We start from the raw sequence: 22,556 nt of genomic DNA, 5'->3' as shown, positions 1-22,556 counted from the left end.
CCTACATTTTTTTTATGTGTCTTTTCTTTTATAGAAAGCAGAGATTGCTATTGCCCCTCTGACAATCACTTTGGTCCGAGAGGAGGTCATTGACTTCTCTAAGCCCTTCATGAGTTTGGGCATATCTATTATGATCAAAAAGCCTCAGAAATCTAAACCAGGAGTGTTTTCTTTCTTGGATCCTCTGGCCTATGAGATTTGGATGTGCATAGTCTTTGCCTACATCGGTGTCAGCGTGGTCTTGTTCCTGGTTAGTAGGTTTAGTCCATACGAGTGGCACACAGAAGAGCCGGAAGATGGGAAGGAAGGACCCAGCGACCAGCCTCCCAACGAGTTTGGCATCTTTAACAGCCTCTGGTTTTCCCTGGGTGCTTTTATGCAGCAAGGATGTGACATTTCACCCAGGTTAGTTTCAAAGCCCTTAAGTTCTTCACCAACTCCCTAGTAATTCTAAATATTGTGCATGACTTCTCTATATATGTTCTTATTCTAGAAGCAGAGCATTACCTAAAACAGAGAAAGACTTTGTACCCCCCAAATTAATCTAAATATACTCATAACCAATTTTTCCAGATTAGCACAAAGTATGGATGCATCATAAAGGTTAATTTCCCACTGGAAAAGGAACATATGGAACCCATCAGAACCCATCAAAAATCATTTAGTATTAATATATCCTATGGTGACTTGACAGGTGGAAACTAAACCTAAATTCTTAAGAAAAGAAATTTATTTTCATGTTATTTCCTTTACAAAATCAAATGTTTTGTCATTATTGTTCATTTTTCAGGATTAGTTTTGAATTCAACTTAAATCCTGTGTAGCTTAATGGAAATATCTGCCATGAAATTACCTAAGACCTAAGTGAATATAGTAGTTCCAGATATACTATTTTCTAAACAATCATAAACAAGCTAAGCAGTATACAGAGTCAGAAATGTAAATACTATATATGTTTTATCTGTGGAATCACATCTCATGTCAGTTAAGACATAGTTTAGTTAAGTTTGCCAAAAATGCAGCCAACCTACTGCTACAAGAAAAATATCATATTTCTCTGAGAAAAGTAGGTGAAGGCAAGAGAAGCTAAGAATTGAATTTAAATAGTGACATATTGGCATCACATATATGTGTATCATTTTAAGAAATCTTTCTTAAAAAGAGACATTTTAGCAACAATGCACTTTGTATTCCTGATGACCCAGTTCAGTTCAGTTCAGTCGCTCAGTCGTGTCCGACTCTTTGCGACCCCATGAATCGCAGCACGCCAGGCCTCCCTGTCCATCACCAACTCATGGAGTTCACTCAGACTCACATCCATCAAGTCGGTGATGCCATCCAGTCATCTCATCCTCTGTCATCCCCTTCTCCTCCTGCCCCCAATCCCTCCCAGCATCAGAGTCTTTTCCAATGAGTCAACTCTTTGCATGAGGTGGCCAAAGTACTGGAATTTCAGCTTTAGCATCATTCCTTCCAAAGAAATCCCAGGGCTGATCTCCTTCAGAATGGACTGGTTGGATCTTCTTGCAGTCCAAGGGACTCTCAAGAGTCTTCTCCAACACTACAGTTCAAAACCATCAATTCTTCGGCACTCAGCTTTCTTCACAGTCCAACTCTCACATCCATACATGACTACTGGAACACTATAAATGTGCATAAATTCCAGCATAGGAATTTGAATAAATAATTTTCAATTAATGAAAAGAAATCAAAACAAATCAAGTAATAATTTTATGGTTTTAAAAATCAGGATTAAGTAAATGCTAAGTTAAAACCAATAGGTGCCACTTATATAGTAACATTAAGAAGAGAGCATTTTAAGCTAGAAATGCCATGAAAAATACTAAGAAAATATTTTAAAATAGTTGTCACAGGAATTTTAGGTAGTCCGATGGTCCTATTGGGTGAAATTAATTATGACTATGCTCTGAATTTTTTATTCATTTCATTCTCACTTTTCCTCTGCTCACTCACACATCCTTGATAGCCGGAGAAAGGGTGAGAAAAAAACATCTTTTGAGCTCTAGCATCAGTTTTCAGTGCTGTCATACTGCACATTGAAAAGTCACATTCTTTGATCTCATGCAGGAAGTGGCAAAGAGAACACTTTTATACCCGTGTGGAAAGCACTTTAAGACATATCTCATCCTCCACTCAGATAAGAAATAGAATATTCTTATCCAACAAACAAACAAAATGTTCTCAACTATGGTTCCTTGGAGACCAATCCTAGGTATTTTTCTGGTCAAGCCCTACCTTGGCATATGTCCCATCTATCCTTGCATACCTCTAACTGAAGGTAAAAACAAGTTCTCTCACAAAAGCATCTAGCATCTTGTATCAAATCTAAGAGCTTACCCGTTGTTAAGATGTATTGCTATTTTATAATAGTGCTGCCAATCAAACTGTGATACTGTGTTTTATCTCATCAAACATAGGCTGCATCCTAATTTCAGAGACACTGAAGTGTAAGAGGGGGGTCAATGAATTTAAGCAAGTGTTCCTCCTCTGGATCTGAAGGAATGGCATTTGGTTCTACATTTCTGCCAAGTAAACAATTAAAAGGAAAAGTATTTTTAAAATGGTATTTATACATTCAATATAGCATGAAAGATATCAAATGATACAGAAATACTAGAATCATTCTTGAGTAGACTATTCAGAACATAAAATGACACTTGCAATTATTTTTAAACATACACAATGGTATTTCTTTTCTTTACGTTGATTATAGAAAGGAAAATGTACATTATCTTATCCATGTTTAGATCCCTCTCAGGACGAATTGTTGGAGGTGTTTGGTGGTTCTTTACACTCATCATTATATCATCTTATACTGCTAACCTCGCTGCTTTCCTGACGGTTGAGAGAATGGTCTCCCCCATAGAAAGTGCAGAAGATTTGGCCAAACAAACAGAAATTGCCTATGGAACACTGGATTCAGGGTCAACAAAAGAATTCTTCAGAGTAAGTTGAGGGGAAAACAAAAAAGGAAATGTTCATAACTTTGAAATTTAAGCAATTCTGCAAACAATTATACTATGGGCTCTACCTATTATAGGCTTTGCAAACACAATGGTAACTGCTATATTTAAACATAGCTATGCTGTATATTTCTACTTGGATTTTAGTCACTTTAAGTTGCAAAAGCCTATTGATTTATTCACATTGCAAGAGGGACCCTCACTAAGGAAAAGTAACAGCAAAAAAGTTAAATAAAGAAACTTTATTTAATAATTCATCCCAAAGATTCCAGATAATGCCATGATGATACTTTATCTGATAAGATTTGGATTTGTCTATGCTTTAGGACTTAGAGCATAAAAATGAAAACAGGGCATAAAAAAAAATACAATAACCTTACTGCATTTGAGTATCAAAGCCTTAATAGCATGTTATAATACTTATATGAGGTTTATTGTTCCATAATGTATTCTGTAACAATGGATTTCAAAGCAATATATTTGCTTTCTCACTAGATAAAGAGAACAATAATTAGTAAGCTCTAGCACCCTTGTAAAACATTGTGTGGTATTTCATTTGAGCTGACTTCTCTGCTTTTGCAGATAAAATTGCTCAAACTGATATAATTGCATTTCACATATGGATATGATTCCTTTGGCTTGCCATCAGGATGGCAAGTATTTGGGAGGTTTTTGGTTTTCAGCCCCTAGTGCCACTCTAAGGATGAATTTTTTGATCAGAGAATCTCTTTTACTCTTGTTTTACTTAAATCCAGAAATATAAATTTCATAATATCTGATCAGAGATAAAGGTTCATTTTGTGACTTCAGAACCAAAAAACTAAAAAGTAGTAAGGGCAACATATTCACAGATATTTAGCTAGGTAATAATTGCATCTTATATTAGTATTAAACATCAATTGCTTAGAGACTAGATATTTAACAATTTAGAGGACAAGATATATTTCACTATTTTCCTAAACTATTATGTAAAATTAATGATAGCCCTGTAAAGCAAATTCACTCATATATAGTACTTGGGAAATTATACTTTCATTTTAAATGTATACATTTATTGTTTTCTCATTCAGGTTGCAAGTTACTCCTTAAGCCAGGCTTAAGTTTCATGCATTTGAATTTTGATAAGATATTTCTCTTTTTTAAAAAAATTCAATTATAGTATTCTTATATACTATAAATGCTGATGTAACACTAAATCACTGATGTAAAACTAAATCACTGATGTAACACAGCAAATTATTCTAAAACTGTCCAACCCATCCCTGCACATTGTGTTTTTAAAAAAGAAAAAAACAGACAGTGAACATATTTGTCAACAATTTGGAACATTACAAAGAGATGAAAAATTTTAAGTTAATTATAAAGTATTTGTAGATTTTTCTAAAACTATAAATAATAGTCATGACAATATATTTTATTAACCATACGCTATGAATAAACTTAATTAGCCAAACTTTTTTAACTTACTAAGTGCATCCCAGTCTCTAAAGCTTAATATAATAGCATACTGCTCTAATACATTTGAGCATAACTTCAAAACCTTGCTAGAAATCTAAAAGATGAAAGTGTTAGTCACTCAGTTGTGTCCAACTCTACAAGCCCAAGGACTATAGCCTTCCAGGCTCCTCTGTCCATGGGGTTTTCCAGGCAAGAATCGTGGAGTGGGTTGTCATTAAAGTTTCACACAAAAGAAAGTAGGTAAAATGTAGTGATTTGTCTAAAAATCAGTATAAATAGTATACACATTTGTTCTATTCATTGCATTTTACTAAAAAATGATGGCTGGTTTTCATGTAAATAAAGCAAATGTTTATAAGTTCATCATTCTGCTTTGAGTGAAAAAGGAGAAAAGAAACATCAGAGTGATTTCCTGACAATATTTCAAAGCTGACTCTCTGTAAATCTCTTTGTCATCAAGTATATTGAAAATATTATTTCTAATCTTTATAAAATTTTTAAAAACTTCTCAAATTTAAAAAACTAATGAGGTATATAGGAATAAAGAAAACTGCTTCCTAGACACAGAGTCTTCCATATAAGTTGTTCAGTCACCATGCCCTATCTCCTTTCTGTCCTACCCAATTCCAATTTTAAAATTGAAAGAGTTTCATAAGTATAGGTATTTATGCTGTAGAAAAGTTGAACCCAAATGGGACAAGAAAATCATTTTCCCTGGAAGCACACTTCCAGGAATTCATAAATTTCATTTCTCTGATAAAAACCTCATTCATTTCCTACCCTGTGTTCTTCCTCCTCTCTCATACATGATGACCTGGTTTAAATAAACTATTTGTCTGATAGACTGAAGAAATAGACCATGAAAGGTATTTTCGTCCCTATCAAAATGTTTTCTTACAGGAACACAGTAATGGTACATCTGTCAGCTTCACTAAATTGCCTCAGGCAGTTATCTATACTCAGGACTTCAAAAAATGTTGCCGTTGTTCTAGGAAAAGATTTAAGCCAAGGGGAAAATAACATCTGAATTCAACTATTGCCTTGGTTTTGCCCCATTAAGAAACTTGATAAGTCTCTTGTTATGTGCACCTTGTTAAGCATACACATAGAGGCATTTAAGGAGAAGGCAATGGCACCCCACTCCAGTACTCTTGCCTGGAAAACCCCATGAACGGAGGAGCCTGGTAGGCTGCAGTCCATGGGGTCGCGAAGAGTCGGACACGACTGAAAGACTTCACTTTCTCTTTTCACGCTCATGCGTTGGAGAAGGAAATGGCAACCCACTCCAGTGTTCTTGCCTGGAGAATCCCAGGGACGGCGGAGCCTGGTGGGCTGCCGTCTATGGGGTCGCACAGAGTCGAACACGACTGAAGCGACTTAGCGGCAGCAGCAGCAAAGGCATTTAAATAAATTTTGTGTTTGTCACTTAATGACTGGCTTTTGTAAAGGCACTTTTACATTATACCTGATTTGAACACACTGATTTTCATTTCAGTGCAATTTTATCCTGTGCCTGTTTGTCATCAGTGAAATTAGATTAGTATCTCAGTTGTTATAATATGATCATAGTGCATTGATGAGCTCTTACTGGAACTTTAGTCTTGCTGCATAAGCTACTAAAAGCAGGAAATAATTCACATGATAACAATGTAAATATCAACTACAGTGTATGACATTTTTATATTTATATTAAAAGCAAAAATGGCAAAATACTTAATTTTGAGAAATTAAAAAGAAAGCACATTTTTAAATCTCCAAGAATTATTTTAAATAAAATAGTGTTCTAAATTAAATAGCTTCCCATATATTGTGTTTCATAATAAAGATGAAACTGACATTAATTTTATGATTTTAAAAAATGGTGATATATTACCTTTGCTTATTACCTTGAGCATATTCACTCCCCAAACCTGATCTTTACAATTGAAGATGAAGATATTAAACGTGCTATTATCATTACATTTATGAACTTGCTGGGTCTGCAGAAATTTCCTGAGTTTAGCCTGTCTTATCAAATTTATAACGATTACCTTGCCCTCGTTCCTTAACAACACTCTCTTACAGTGACAGGTAAGGCACAGCAATATTATTTCCAGTGCTTTACTTCTTGAATTCTCCCACTTCACCTTCTCCACCATGTGGATTTGATTTTTTCTAAACCATGCCCCTTTTAAATCAGAATCAGAATTTTTAAACACTAACATTGTGACACACCATATAAATTTTTTATAAAAATTTCTTTCATCATTCCTAATTTATATTATACTGATACATAAGAACTGTTAAGCATAATTACACTAAAGATTCCTCTTTCTTCAGGATTTTAAAGGAGTTAGTTTCTTTTGCATTTATGGTATATGTAATCAATATGATTTAAACAAATACAGCAGTAATCTTCCTCACATTAATATTATGGGAATGGACTACAATAAAATATCAATAACAAAGGTATTTTATTCCTTTACAAAAATCACTTGCTTTAATTTTCTGTTGCATTTATATTGTAAAATTACTTGCATAATTACCAAGCCCTAAAATCTTTCTTTTTTCCATTTTGCTGTGTTAGTTTTGTTTACTTGTTTCTTGTTCCTGTAACGAGATACTGAATAATAAGAAAGTTGGCAAGTAACAAGCATGATTCTTGTATTCTTAAATTTTTTTAAAGAAATTTTGATCAAAATAATACTCAGATTTTATTTCTTCTAGTTTCAATTTAGTATACACAGTGAAGCAAATATATATATATATATATATGTATATGTATTACTATATGGCTGATAGATGTTTACCATCAAGTCTCTAAATTAAAATAACCAGAATAGATGTTTAAAGACAAGATTAAGTAATCCAGAGACTTTATGATTTTCAGAGATTGGAACTCACTATAAAATGGAATAGTTCATTCTCTGGAAGAGAACTTCATTATTAGAGATGAAATGAATGAGGCCAGGCAATATGGCCTCCCTAGTGGATCTTATTAATTCAGATAATCTTCTGCCCTGGAACCACATAGAATCTTTGCAATTGAAATATAGTTGGCATAGAATGTTCCTAATATGAGGATTTCTGTAGCGAGAAGAAACCTGTCATTACCTGAACACACATACACAAATATATCAGGATCTCTGTATCATGAGATATTTTTAAGTATATAATGTAAAAACATTTCAGATACCTATTTCCTGAAATAAGTAATTTCTATTTCCTGAAAATTTTCAGGATATCTATTTCCCATCTGATATTTATCACTATCTGAATGTATATTAACATAAAATATCTGGAGTTCGATTTTTTACATATGCAAATATCTTGTGTGGTTTATTGTATAGGTTTATTGATTGCTAAATTCCCATCTTATGAAGCGAAAATTTTGAACACCACTTTTAATCAATCATCTGAGTAATTTGCTTTTGCCCAGAACATGTATTCTTAAGTTTGCTATTCAGGTTCCTTGTCAGTTATTGAATATCTGCTTCTTGTTGGACTCTATCTTCTGGTAACCAAAGTTGGCTTAAATAAGTATACACGATACTCAGAATTTGGCCTCATGCATAGAGTCAAGTTTGGTGGAAATCTCCATTGCTTTTAGTTTTAATTCAGGTGCAAAATTTCCCCACTTTGCTATTGAACAAAAATAACTAAACCAGATAAAAGTCTGTGTGTATCTTTGTATTAACAAACACCAAACAGGATTCAGGCTTTTCTATTTTATTAAACACATCCTTAGGGACATTTGCATTCACTTGGATATATTTTCAAATTAAAAAAAAAGAATGTGTGGATAAAAAAATTTAATATAAATGCAGATACCCACAAAACGAATTGAATAAATTAAGTACAAAAAGCAGTGTAGATCGAGCCAATAAATAAAAAAAATAAAGTTTCTTTACTGAAGTCAAGGGATTAGAAAAACTAACTTTCCAAAATAGAAAGTGGAAAAATAGGAATCATTTCTCTTTAAGTTTAATGTATGTTCTATTTGGACACTTTGTTAGAAAAGGTCTAAAAATGCTTTGGTGGACCTAAAATTTGATTCTTGTTTTATCGATATTTGGTTTACAAACTAGGGCAGATTTCTCCTCCTCCTTTGGTGCTCAACTACTGACTTGATAGGAACTGCATATTTTGTATGTATCTTTTTAGAATGGTTCTCACTAACACTTGGAGACATGGAAAAATATAAAAATAAAACAATATAACAATCCTCCTTGTTTGCTATAATTCAGTACAACTCTCTCTATGGATGTATATATTTTATAAAAACAATAAGTTGTTCTTTAAGCAGTTAACTAGGGTAGTTATGACATTAGGTACCTTTTTCATCAAATATCACTTTTAAATAGCCTTCATTTCATTGATTTTCTTAATGGTAAAAGGCAGTTTTCTAATTATGACAAATTGGAATTAGGGGGTAATGTAAAAGGTTTTATCCTGATTCCAGTTCAGTCAATATTAACATCTTGTTCCCTTCTTTCCTGTATTTAATTTTATTTTAATTTCCTCCAGAGATCAAAAATAGCAGTGTATGAAAAGATGTGGACCTACATGCGATCAGCAGAGCCATCAGTGTTCACTAGGACTACAGCTGAGGGAGTAGCTCGTGTCCGAAAATCCAAGGGCAAATTTGCCTTTCTCCTGGAGTCCACTATGAATGAATACATTGAGCAGCGAAAGCCATGTGACACAATGAAAGTTGGAGGAAATCTGGATTCAAAAGGCTATGGAGTAGCAACGCCCAAGGGCTCTTCATTAAGGTGGGTGGGATAGTATAACAATATAACATGTGTTGTTATAGTATTCCACCTTCCCTGATGTCCCTGAGAGAATTATTTTGTTTTGTGTGTGAACATGGTATGTTTGTTTGTTTTTCTTTCTCTCCATTTCATATTTTTTGGTCAACAACCAGGTAATTTTTTTTAATTTTAGAATAATTCATCATAATCGACATATATCTTTTAAGGCCATATAAAAACCAAACTGGTTGAACACTAGCTGCTTCCAGTGGGCCTAAAACATGGGTAGCATATGCTTCTATAGCTCATCAACTTTTTTTGGTCACTGAAATCTACATTCTCATTGTGTCAGTAATAATTCTACATTTTTCATTATTTTTTAAAATTATGCCTGCCCACTAGTTTCTATGAAGAAATCAACATCTTCTAGAAAAACACTTTTTTTTTCCATTTCAATGTTTCATTTATTATGACATCATTATATTTTTAGAAAATCCTGATGTTGTACTGATGCTAACTTTGCAAATCACATTTATTTAAAAATGCAGGAGGGAAAACTGGGCTCTGATTTTATGGTGCTTACTCAAGTCACACTCTCACCTGTTGCAAAGGGAGTGTGGCATAAGTAAGATCTGTAAAATTAGACCCAATAACAATGCAAAATTGTTAACACATAGACCCCTAAAATATGACTTATGACTAAAGCACCACACATGTGGTTAATAGCCCACAAGTGTTAAAAGTGGCACTTTAATTCTTAAGGAAATGTTGGTAAAACCTGCCCTTTTTACCCTTTTGGTCCTGGACATAGAAAATCCACATGTTTATGTCCAGGAGGCAGTGTTTCCTATTTTCCTTAAGTAATAAAGGCTGCTTTTTGGTTACTGGGGCTAGAATAAAGCCAGGGTCAAAAGTGACAACTGACAAATTACTCTGGTCTCAGTGCTGTTTAGGAGAGATTCATACAAAGCACAGTTTCAAGAGGAAATCAGAATCTTTGCTAAAGGAATTAACCAAGAACCTGATCTTGAGAAATGATGTTTCTGGTAAGCCTTGGAAAATTAAGGTAATAAGACCTGTACTATTGCCTAGTTAAGAGTGAAAACGATATAATAATATATGATTGGTTTCCAAGGGGCAACTGCAGAGTGCTTTGGGTGTCTGTATTGGATGGTGGAGGAGTTGAGACAAATATAAGAAACAAATACTAGTACTGAAAAGTTGTGTTAAACCAATATTTTGTGCTTGTAAACAACACTGTAACAATTAGAGAGTGGTTTCATGTTATGTTCAAAAGGGATGGTTTTTAAAGAGATAGAAAAAAGTTAGCCAGTAAAGACAAATTTGAGTGTAAACTTTGGCAATTCTGAAGTCAGGTTTATTTAAACATACTTCCCATGTGAAACTGGAGAATTGTGCAAGGGGGAAGTCCAACATAAATTATCCATGGGAATCCTCTAACTATAACAGAGGAATCTGTAGTTCTTAAATAATGCTGGGCAAAGTATAGATCAATAAAGAATTGTGAAATATCAAAATAAATAAATCAATTATCCATGATAAAATTCTACCCCAAAACATGTTAGCTATTCAGAATCAGGCATCAGGGTATTTGGTCTTTAAAGGGTTTATTTTGTTTAATGAAATATAAGAAAGATGTAATCTCAGTGAGGCCACGTGGCAAATACATCTCCATCAAAATAGTAACTACAAGAGTACAAAGTATAAATTATTTTTAAAAAACCCAAAAGGAGACAGCTATGGTGGTTGATATGTAGATCACTGTTCAGACTATTGATTGCATTCACTGGATGTAGCATTTGCTCTTAGTTAATTCTCTGTGGATGTGGCTGCCTTGTCCTCTGTCTTGTGTCTACTGATAAAGGCAAGTTCCAGGGACTGAATTTGGCCTGCAGATACTGGTGCGCCGGACTCCCATTGATAGTAACAGTGTTCCCGTCTTAAATGTGCCACTTTGTCAAATCCACACTACAGGGATTGTTTGGGGGGAAGCTGAAGGACTTCATCTGTCTAGAACTGTATAATAATCAGCTCTGGCCTCCCCCTGCTTTTCCTGTCTTTCCCTGGATCTTGTTAATGAGGCAGTTGTTAAACTCAGCTTCCTGGGTGAAGAGTTGTTTATGTGCTTTGCTTTACACATGCCACAATTTCCTGAGCAAGCTGGCCCCTGCAAGACAAAAACAGTCATTTTGTCCTGCCTTTGAGAATACTGGAAGGGCACTGAGGGCTAACCAGCATTCACCTTACCCACACCTCTTCACTCCTTCACACTTAGCCCTGCTGAGTAGGAGGCTCATTAAGCTTAAATTCTTGTTCTTATTCAACCAGTAACCTTCTGCTTCAAAACAGGGAAACTAACGTAGAGAAGAATGTAGAGATGGACTAATAGGCAGCTTCTGTATAAAAAAGAAAATGCAAAAGAATCACAGTCCTTAGAGCAAAATCCAGAGGTATACCTGCATCAAAGTATCTTTGAAAGCTTTCTTCCTTATTTGTTCAGTTAAGACTAAATCTATTTTCCTGTAAGATCTTTTTTAACCGGATTTTTGGGTTAATAGTTTTGGATACAGTGAGACTGGTCTATTTCATTGTCATTAATTATGGCTTTCTTTCAAAGGCTGCTGTTTTGATTCATGGGCAACATGAGACTTTAAGAAAAGGAAAAAATCTTCCTTCTATATAAGTATACATAGTAAAGTTGTATACTTTACTATCAAAATAGTACTTTCTTTTGTATACTATCTATATTACACTACTTTCTATACTTTTAACTTTGCCATGCAATAAGTAAACTGCTAAAGATTCCTTAGAGTGAATCATAATTTTTTTTTCTTTTAATTTTATTTTATTTTTTTTTTGAGAGTATGTTTTTTTTTTGTAATATATTTATTTTTTTTTAATTTTTAAAATTAAAAAAAAATTCAGGTATACACGTGCTCCAGTTAATACAGATTTGTTGGCTATTACATGGTTTTTAAATGAGGAATACCCTTTTTAAAGATATTCATGGTATCTAGAATCTTCAAGTACCTCTAGGGGACCTAGAAGTAGATCATATCTTCAGAATTCTCCTGGCCTTTGTAAGAATGTGTATACTTGACCTTAATATTTGAAGTCAAGTTAAAGAACTAGTCTTCTGGGAATTCCCTGGAGGTCTGGTGGTTAGGACTTGTTGCTTTCATTGCCCTGGACCCGTGTTCAGACCTTGTCCAGGGAACTAAGTACTATCCTGCAAGCCACATAGTGCAACTAAAAATAAAATTTAAAAAGGAAAAAACTAATTTCCTCTACTTTTATTATTCAATACTTATAATCCCCATTCACAGGTTACCTTCTCTAAAGCTATGCAGTATTTGTGGAACTGTTGTTAGTATAAACTAATGATCTGTCCAAAAAAGGGTCTTCCAAGAGAAAGCAGCCCCAAAAGAACTTCAGAACTTCATCAGTGTTTGAAATCTGGAGGGAAAAGAGGTCCAATTGGACTTGGGAGCTGATCCTTTGAAATCAAGCACATCATGCTTAGTTTGAAAGAAGCCAGCTTAGAGCCCCCACAGTAATAGCGTGGCAGGAGGGGACGAAGTACTAAGAATGGGAAAAGCAGGGCACATCTTCATTGACTTTTTATTTGAGTGTTTAACACAATCATTGCCCTCATCAGACACTCGGCTCAATTCTAAATCTGTGTCAGAGTAGATAGAGTTCTCTGTATGCCAAATTATGTTTCTTCCACTTTGGAGTATTTTTTAGAGCAGATGTATTCAATTTAACATTTAACTTCATGTGTGAAAAGTATATTATCTGTAAACAACCACTTTCCTATGTAAAATTTGTGGGACATATTTAGTCATCAGTTCAGGAGTTCTTAGAAAGTTTAGAAAGGAGGAGTTTCTTCAAATTGTAAGAATAAAATTGTAGTCTATTTTTGGTGTTAGTAACAAGTCAATTTTTAGCACTTAAGGTAGACACTAGTAAAACTTAAAAGTGCAGAAATTTAAAGCTGAGTACTTATTAGTACTCGGCCTCAAGTACTTTTAATTTGTTTTCTGGAAATGAATTACAGAAGATTAGTACACAGTTTTGTGGTTTTTTTTTAACTATTATGGGAAAAAAGAGAAATTCTCATTTATAAATACCCTTCATTTCATTTGGTGTCATATTAAAAATGCTACAGATAACATATATTAAAAAATGCTACAGATAACTGACATATTTAAAAATCTTACACAAAAACTTAGTTCTTGTGATCTCTTTACATTTCGGAACTTAGTCTGATAGCCTAGCCTAGGGATTAGAAAAATGCACTCATACAGACATCAATAGCACCTCTCAGCATACAAACACATGCAATTCCCCGTGGCTGTGATATGCTTAAGCACTTACCCTATTTGCTGTTAGAGATGTGGAAACATCAAGTATTTCACATTCACATGGTAAAGGTATCAGTGTTAAATGTGTCCCAGGGGGAAATGCTCCTCTTTACCATTCATACATTCCATCATTCTCTTGCTTGATATTGAGTACAGTAGGAAACATAAAACTTTCCACTGCCATTTAAAATTTTAGGTTTTTCATTTAACTCTTTCCTACAATTAAAAGATGATTAAAATTACAACTTCCCACGCAAAGGAAAAAAATCTTGCATTTTTCTACATTTCTTTAAAATTCATCAAATATAAACGTTTTTCATTTTTCCCACTTATTAAAAAAATGCTAATATGATTTGCCTTCATTCATTTGCCAATTTATTCAACAAATGGTTGTTGAGTTCCAGCTGAGAATTTACCAAATAGATTTCAAGTTGTTCTCTCTAGGGATGTTTTGTGGCTAGCTAGGTAACACCATTTAACCGCTTCTAAATTCAATATTCAGCTGTGTTTCTAAATCCAATATTCAGCTCTCCATTACATTTAGAAGCTATATTTTAGTAACTTGCCTGAGAAAAGTGAATAATATGTGGCTTTTTAGTTTATACTACTTCATAGAGGATTAAATTTAACAAGATAAAATTGATAAAAAAGAAGGTAAACCTTCACAAACTGATTTAACAAGAGATCTAAGACTAAATCTCCATTTTGACAGTGCAGTGAAAAGCCAGAATTCCACACTGCTGTTCTTTCATCCCACACTACTATCTTGTAAACAAATACTCTTAAGTATAAAGAATTCCCCCAAAGAATATCTATATCCTATAAATTCAGGTTAATTCACAACTAATGTGAGTGCAGAATCTATAACCTTGAGTTACACATGCCATATATATTTAGGAAACATAAAGTTGTCTCTAAGACTAAAGTTCATAATCTGATATGTATAAATATGCTGTAGATGTGTTTCCTCTTGGTATATGTCAAATAGCTGGACAAGTTCCATATTATGTCACTCATCTTTATGGAACATCTCACTACAAGAATTGGTTTCTAGAATTGCAGTATTAGTGTTCAGGTTATAAAGGGGACACAGAGAAGCAAGAAAGCAAGTGAACAATGGGTCTGTTCAGCTAAGATAATATCAGCTGAGTTTGTTTGGACTGGTTTGTTATTCATATGTAAGAGAAGGAAGATAAAATATTTTGACAGTCATTTGAAATGAACTGGAAAATTGTAAAGACTATAGTTTATAATTATATTCTGTTTTAAGTAGAAATAAGAAACTGTAACCTGTTTATTTTATAAATGTTTATTTCTCCCCAAAACTCAGTCCTATAACTTTTGTTTTCAAAATGATATAACATACATTTGAGATAGCTTTGCTACAAGCATAATATCATATGCACCTGGCAACACCTGACTAGAAAGTCACCATTCAACTCTCCAAAATACCTCACCTGGCTTCAAACCTTCTCATAAATGACAGTATATTGACTCCAAGAACATTTTATAAATAATAATTATACAAACAGAAGTTAGAAATACTATGAATACATTGTCTATCCTCCATTAATACCACAAACGGCTTTTTCATGATTGCTGCTGCTGCTACTAAGTCACTTCAGTCGTGTTTGACTCTGTGCGACCCCATCGACGGCAGCCCACCAGGCTCCCCCATCCCTGGGATTCTCCAGGCAAGAACACTGGAGTGGGTTGCCATTTCCTTCTCCAGTGCATGAAAGTGAAAAGTGAAAGTGTAGTCGCTCAGTCGTGTCCGACTCTTAGCGACCCCATGGACTGCAGCCTACCAGGCTCCTCCATCCATGGGATTTTCCAGGCAAGAGTACTGGAGTGGGTTGCCACTGCCTTCTCCTTTCATGATTAAAAGTAGTTTATTTTAAATGAATAGGTACCATACTTTCTGAAAACCTAAAATATTGTTAGGACTCATTTAAAGAATGAAATACACTTTTAAAAACTTTGTAAAGCCATTTCAACACGTTTCTTTACCGTCACATGACTCAACAATGAAAAAACATTAAAGGCATAAAAATATTCTTAGCATTAAATTGTGCCTTTCAAAGTATACTATGCCAAAATGTGCAAGAAATCTATTGTTTGAAACTCTACTGACCAAAATCATGACATCATATTGAAATAACCATGGTTTTATTTATATTGCTTTTTCTCTATGATTCTCAATGAAGAAAATGCACAAGTACTTTTTTTACAGAAATGGTAAAAATTCAATGTTTTCTCTAAGCATTAATTCTCTGGGAGTTTGCCAAAATAAAAATCAAACTGGAGTCAATCAAACAAGTGTAACACAAGCAACTCACTTTCAAAAGCGATATGAGTAAATGGATCCCTCTCCATTGTTGCTTTACTATGCAAGTTTATATAAAAACTGTCAAGAACTATCTGCAAGGCCTCTGCTATTATAGAAGCCTAGTCATTTCATATTTGGAGCTGAGAGATATACAACTTCTGAACATCCTTTTTGATAGAGTAACAGACTAGAATACTATTAGTAAATAAGAGAAGATATCACCAGATCCCCAGTCCCTAGTCTCCTCTCTTTTAAGGCACTTGTAACTAGGACCACAGAAAAAGTATTATCAAACAGTCATTGCTACTGACTTAGCATGAAAAGCAAATGCTTTTTTAAAACCATGAGAAATAGAAAACTTAAAATTAAACCAGTATCGAGAACCCTAAATCAATACACTAACCTTTGGCTTATGTTTGAGGCTAGGCTAGCCAGAAGTAAATAGGATCCCAAAAAAATGGACCTGATTGTCTTCCAGAGTAAATATGAAGGGCATAGACTAAAAACAAACAAAAGAAAAGAATTACTTTCTATGAAATGATAAAGTAATGATAATATAAGGCAAAGAATCAGATGTTAGTCTATCATTTAATATTTTTAATTTGTTCACTTTTAAGACATAATGTTTGAATTTAGCTTAATGTATAACTCTAAAAATTACTGGGCAGGCTATTTCAGAAATGAAATAATATTAGTAAAAATACAGCATTATAGCTTTCAAACCATATATATATATATATTTACCTGCTCCTTTTAACCCTCTTATGATGTCATTTTATTATAAAGGAAGACGTAAATTAGAGATGTTAAGTGACTTGCCCACAGTCCCACACAGCTGAGATTGGAAATGAGATCTTCTGACTCTCTCCAGTGCTCTTAAGGGAAAAGAACAACAATAACAACAACAACAACAACAAAAAAAAAACCTCTTTACTATAACTATAGTTTACTTTGAAAGGTTATTGAATAGATTCTATGATTATTCTATGTTGTAGTTTCATTAATATTGATAATTTCAAGGTATATTGAAAATACCCATGTAAGAGCTCAAGAAATTATATTTAATTCATATTATAAACTAAAGAAACTCTGCTAAGTTAACCAAACTAGACAGAGGTAGGTTTCAGGTCAACACAAAGAAAGATTTTACAACAATTAAAATTGGTTCAAATAATGAGGGGAAATGGGCTATGTTTCCCAAATTGTTCAAATAGAAGAGATTCTCACATCTCAGAGAGTACAGAAAGTGACATCTAAATTCCTGTCTCATTTTGAGAGTCTGAGATTCTGGGTCATGTCCTGAACTGTCTTTAGGAAAACAACCAAAAAATTTCTGTTATACCTCTTTGAAGCGGTGGACACTTAATAACACGAGGGCGAAATTCATTCCCAGAATTTCAATAGAAGCTCATTAGGCTTTGGGATTAAGTAATTCACTAATTAAGTAAATAGCTGCTTTTATCATAGTCTGTCTACAATGTGAAATGGAAAAGTATTTAAGGAAACCACTTCTCTGAGAGAACCAGAGAGACACAGTTCTTGTATAATTATAGAGTTTCAAAATTAAATACTGACATCAAATTTGGGGCAATATGCAAATCTGACAAAATCCTTTGAATTATATGAGTGGTAGTAAAACAGCTAAAGTGAAGCACATGTATGTAGAAGGACTTTCTTTGTTTTTTAAGAATGAAACATATTTTTCCATATCTAGATATGATTTAAAAAATTGATCTGTATAATATAGTATCCTGTATTGTTTCAGTATGTAATACTTGAGAGTTTTGATTTTTAAGGGCACCATAATATCCCCAAACAGCTTTATTACTATTTAATTTCTTTTCCATTTTTTTTCCTTCATCATAAATAGCCATCAGTTAATGCCCTGAAGCAGGAAGACTGCACAGCCATTGTGATTGTAACCAAGCCTGGCAGTGTACCTACAGTTTTTCTTTTTCATAGATTCTCAGATTATTTGGAATATAAAGGTATTTCTGTCAAAACTCTGTCATATAAGTGGTCTCCATGGACGAAGTAGGTGTTTCGTAAAATATACTCTTTTTTTTATATTTATAGCATATATTTATGATTTCTGAATGTATCTTTTTCAAAAAAAAAGGAAAGTATTTCTGTATATTTTCTTTAGAATTTATAGAATATAATGGATAAAGACAGGTTTGTCAAAAGAGCCATTCTTAGAATATTCATTAAAGAGATGACGCTAAAGTTTCTAAGGATGAGAAAAATGTGCATATTTGTAGTTGGAGGAGTTTTATTGTGCCATAGAAATATTATGGAACTTTAAAGTGATTAAAGATCATAGGGTGAATCTCATGCTAAATAAGTGGTAATAGTAATAGATGTATAATACAGAATCTTCCATACAGTGTTTTTTCCCTGCATATATTCATAATAGCCATTTGAGTAACAGCTACAACATCCTTCATTTTGATATTTCTGGAATATATTGTGACAACCTGAGCTTCCAAAAGTACATCCATTTTCTCACTTGATGTCATTTTACTTGATAAAGAATTTTAATAAGTTACCCAAAGTTAAATAACAATAGCACATGATCTTGTATGGGTTCAGGCTCATTCTTGGTTTCCACTTTCCTCCATGTCTCACAGAATTTAATTAACTGTCTGGTATTTGATTTTTTTATGGGAGCCAGTCACTATCCCTGAAATTATGTCAAGGGGTATCCAGGAATTGGCTCTAAGATCAATTAATTAGACAGTGGTCTCTGAAGAGATGAAGTCATTCAAGTAAGAAAAAAATATATCATGTGTAACTGACTTACTTTATTGTACAGCAAAAACTCCAATTTTAAAAAAGACCATATCAGAGACCATATAAATGAAAATTAAAAAAATAATATCTATTACATATCAAGCATACATATATGAACATATTTTTTGGTATCTTCATCTGGACAGATGATGTTGTTGAAATTCAAGTCAAATAACTGAGAAATGACAGAACTGGAATAGAAGCCCATTGTTGTATAATTACCAAATCCATGCTCATTTCACTATGCTATCTTGTTTCTCTCCAAAGAAGCCAAGAGTCCTAGTTAGATAGACACGTTAAGAAAAAAAAAATCCCATATTTATCTTACCTCCGATTCCCTGTTTTGAAAAATTAAATCACATAATTTGCAATCATATTCATCTCCCAGACTTTTTCTTAGTCTTCCAATCTAATGACCTATTAAGGGTTTTTTTTTTTTTCACTTTTACAATAATTCTAGTTCATATCAGATTTAGTACTGCTGCAAACATGGTGTTGCCTCTAGCACTATCATACCCTCAAAAGACATGAACATCAGGGAAATGGGTTGAAACATCACAGCATGCCTCTCCCTACCTGGGGAACTCTAGGTACTCTCATGGTACACCCTACATAATTCACTACAGCTGATGAAAATTAACAAGTCAATGCTCTTCCATAAATCACTTTGCTCTAAATCAGTATTCAGTTTATTGGAGCTCTAATAAAGTAGACTAAAGAGCAGACAATTTTGTCCCCCTTACAAAGCTAATGTTGGTTTAATCCTTAAATGGATCTTAAGTTCAATTCAGTGAATGCTCCAGTATATCAGACAGTTGGTAGTGTCTTGTGAGACATGAGAAAAGGATCCGCCAGAACTGAACTTGACTTTAATACAAGACCATGTTCTATTATTGTTTAACTTTGGGTATTTCTCCCCTAGGAGGAGGACAGAGGAGAACTAACCAGCTCCAGGACTAAGGTAAGAGGGGAGTTTTCTTTCAAAAGAATGGGTTCCATTTATTTGAAGGAAACCCCTCCCCCACCTATTTTTAATCCTATTTTCTTTATACATTTATATTTTTTAACTTAACAGGATTAAGAAACCAGCTTGCCACCTGTGCATAATAGTTATTTGAATACCCACATACAAATGTAATAGCAGAATAAAAAACCTTCACACGTCTTATCAGTTATACGCTAAGGTTTTTTTATCATCATTAAACATCAGTGCCAGTCTTCTATTAAGGATTAGATTCTTATATAGGTCTTAGGAAATTGTCATCAGTTTGGAATTTTATTACATGTAAAATATGGATGGTAACTGACAATCAAACTATAATGGATAATAAGGTTGCAAAAATTTTGGTAAAATCCAAAGTGTTTCTATAGAAAATATATGATTATTACAAAATTTTTTACTTTAAATAAGCAGCTGATGTAATTTAAATGATATGTAATTGTAAATATGGTCAGGTTAGACTTGGTGTGAAGTAATATCTATTAGTGAAATTTTAAGGTAACTTTTGAAAGCTGTGGTTAGAAAAATCTAAGAGGAAAGGGAGGTAATATTGTTTCAACCAGTATTTCTCCATGCTTATAGAAGCGCTTACCAGGCCTCTTTCATTGCTATTAATGGTTTCCAGTGTTACTTCTCATGTTTTATGTTGTTATCCATAAACATAACATCAGTATTTCCCGAATTTAATACCCTATTTCTAATTGGTCCCTCCATAGGGGAGAAGTGCAAAGTGAGAAACAAGTGAAATCCAAAGTGAGAATTTATAAAAACATCCAGAATTTGAGATATTTGAAGAAGTCTTATGGATTATGGAGGGATCAGCTCCCAGATTCTATCCAGTAATATTTTTTTGTTATTGTTACTCTCAAGAAGGCTAGATCTTACATGACTCAAACAGATTTTAAGAAAGCTCTAGGATCGTATAACTAAGACACTTGTGGATAAAGAAGGAAATTTTAGGAAAAAAAAAAGACATGTGCAGAAAGAATGAGAATTCAAGCAGTGAGTTGCTAGTAAATAATCATCTTTCAGAAGCAGTTTTTTCTTTGTTACAGATATGTTTAGAATCTTGACATCAGCTTAAACTTGGATTTGGGGGGTTTTAGTGAAAGAAAGTCATTTCAGAAGGATATATTATTATTAGAGATTGTTGCCTTCTGAGCAGGAACCATACTAGTCGTGTAACTAGGAATGTACATGAGAGGACACATACAAACTAGAAATTTGATTTTATACCAACATTTATGTAGATTACTGATATTGCCTTGTCGTGCTAAGTCACTTCAGTCATGTATGACTCTCTCAATACCATGGACTGTAGCCCACCAGGCTCCTCTGTCCATGGAATTCTCCAGGCAAGAATATTGGAATGGGTTGCCATGCCCTCCTCCAGGGAGCCTTCCTGACCCAGGAGATCGAACCCAAGTCTCCTGTGGCACACACATTATAGGCAGATTCTTTACCACTGAGCCACTGGGGAAGCCCAATGATGTTGCAATGGTCATCAAATCCAGAAACCTAATTACTGAACTTTTAGCAGATAAAGCATTTTGTCAGATAGAACTTAACTTTGGCTTTCTCACTCACTGACTCTCTTAGTGAAAAGTATAGGCTATATTTAAGGTATATTATTTATTCCTAATGTATTTATTCCTGAATTTTATCATGCCAGATACATGGATTGCTTAAGCAAAAAAAAAAAAAAGAAAAAAAAGTCAAAATATTTTTAGTGAAGTATTGATGTGTTAGAATTTGACACCCACACAGACATTAGTTATGTCAAGTAGATCTGTTATATACTTTGAATTCTTATAAAATATATCATGATAATCTCATTCTAAGAAAGAATTGGTGGTTCTTCAGTGATTTCTAGTTCTTTTGGATAACCTGAAATTGAGATAAAACATCATATTTTTCTTTTTTTAGTTTCTCAGTAAAATGAAAGTACTGGTCTCATGTTACCTGCATTCAATTTATTAAATATATTAAGACTAGATGGTGAAAGTGCCCAAACTGGTAATTTAAAAAATATCCAACCCCTGAGCTAATAGCTAAAAGACTGTGTGATATTGTTCTAGTATTAACATCAATAGGAGCAAAGGTGAGACTATTTTAATAATTTAAACTTTCTTCCTATTTAAATTTTAATAAAAATAAATGAGAGAATATGTTTCTGTTTTGAAATATGATTGTATGTCCTGTCACTCTCAAAGATAAGAGGTTTGTATTTCACTTAGGATGGCATAAGCTTATAATATTCACAGACAAATGTATTTAGAAATCCAAGTCTTCAGTTCTTTCCAGAGAATAACGGGAAAGCCACATGTTCTCCTAGTTATGAGCCTTCTTTGAATGGCAAATTCAGATAGCTTCTTTTCAAGACCCTATTTTTACCAAACAATTTCCTTTTTCTGTTTTTGCTATTCTCCCACCTAACCAAAATCTGAGTCAAAACTTAAAGATAGATGAAACAAGATCACTTAAAAGATACTTTAAACTATATATTTTAAGTTATATTTAAAGGCTGTGCATGCATGCTCTGTCACTTCAGTCATGTCAAACTCTTTGCGACCCTATGGACTGTCAATTGCCTGGCTCCTCTGTCCATGGGATTCTCCAGGCAAGAATACTTGAGCAGGTTGCCATGCCTTCCTTCAGGGGATCTTTCTGACCCAGGAATCAAACCAACAACTCATGTCTCCTATATTGGCTGGCCATTCTTTACCACTAGAACCACCTAGGAAGCTAGTCTATTACTAAAAAACAGAAACCTGAAATGAAAGAGAAAAATTAAAACTTTAATATTTTCTTTCAAGAACTTGATAAGAAATTTAAAGTATTTGTATATAAAGATTAAGTAGATGTATTTAG

The 22,556-nt window shown here is 33.6% G+C and overlaps 1 protein-coding gene across 9 annotated transcripts in view; it reads left to right on the top strand.

Annotated features, from left to right (window-relative positions):
• The window catches only part of GRIA4 (glutamate ionotropic receptor AMPA type subunit 4), a 680,382-nt gene that overhangs the window by 619,646 nt on the left and 38,180 nt on the right, over positions 1 to 22,556 (top strand). For 7 of the 9 annotated variants that reach the window (XM_061440066.1, XM_061440062.1, XM_061440061.1 and 4 more), the window contains 3 exons: positions 35 to 405; positions 2,769 to 2,967; positions 8,949 to 9,196. In XM_061440066.1, the coding sequence (XP_061296050.1) occupies positions 35 to 405; positions 2,769 to 2,967; positions 8,949 to 9,196 (818 nt within the window). Of the gene's footprint in view, positions 1 to 34; positions 406 to 2,768; positions 2,968 to 8,948; positions 9,197 to 19,607; positions 19,647 to 22,556 lie in introns of all 9 variants that reach the window. The other 2 variants (XM_061440069.1, XM_061440068.1) reach the window with 1 other exon arrangement.

This window comes from Bos javanicus, chromosome 15 (assembly GCF_032452875.1).
Source record: "Bos javanicus breed banteng chromosome 15, ARS-OSU_banteng_1.0, whole genome shotgun sequence".
Lineage (NCBI taxonomy): Eukaryota > Metazoa > Chordata > Mammalia > Artiodactyla > Bovidae > Bos > Bos javanicus.
The sequence above is the reverse complement of the archived record's forward strand: the minus strand, read 5'-3'. Positions and strand labels throughout refer to the sequence as shown.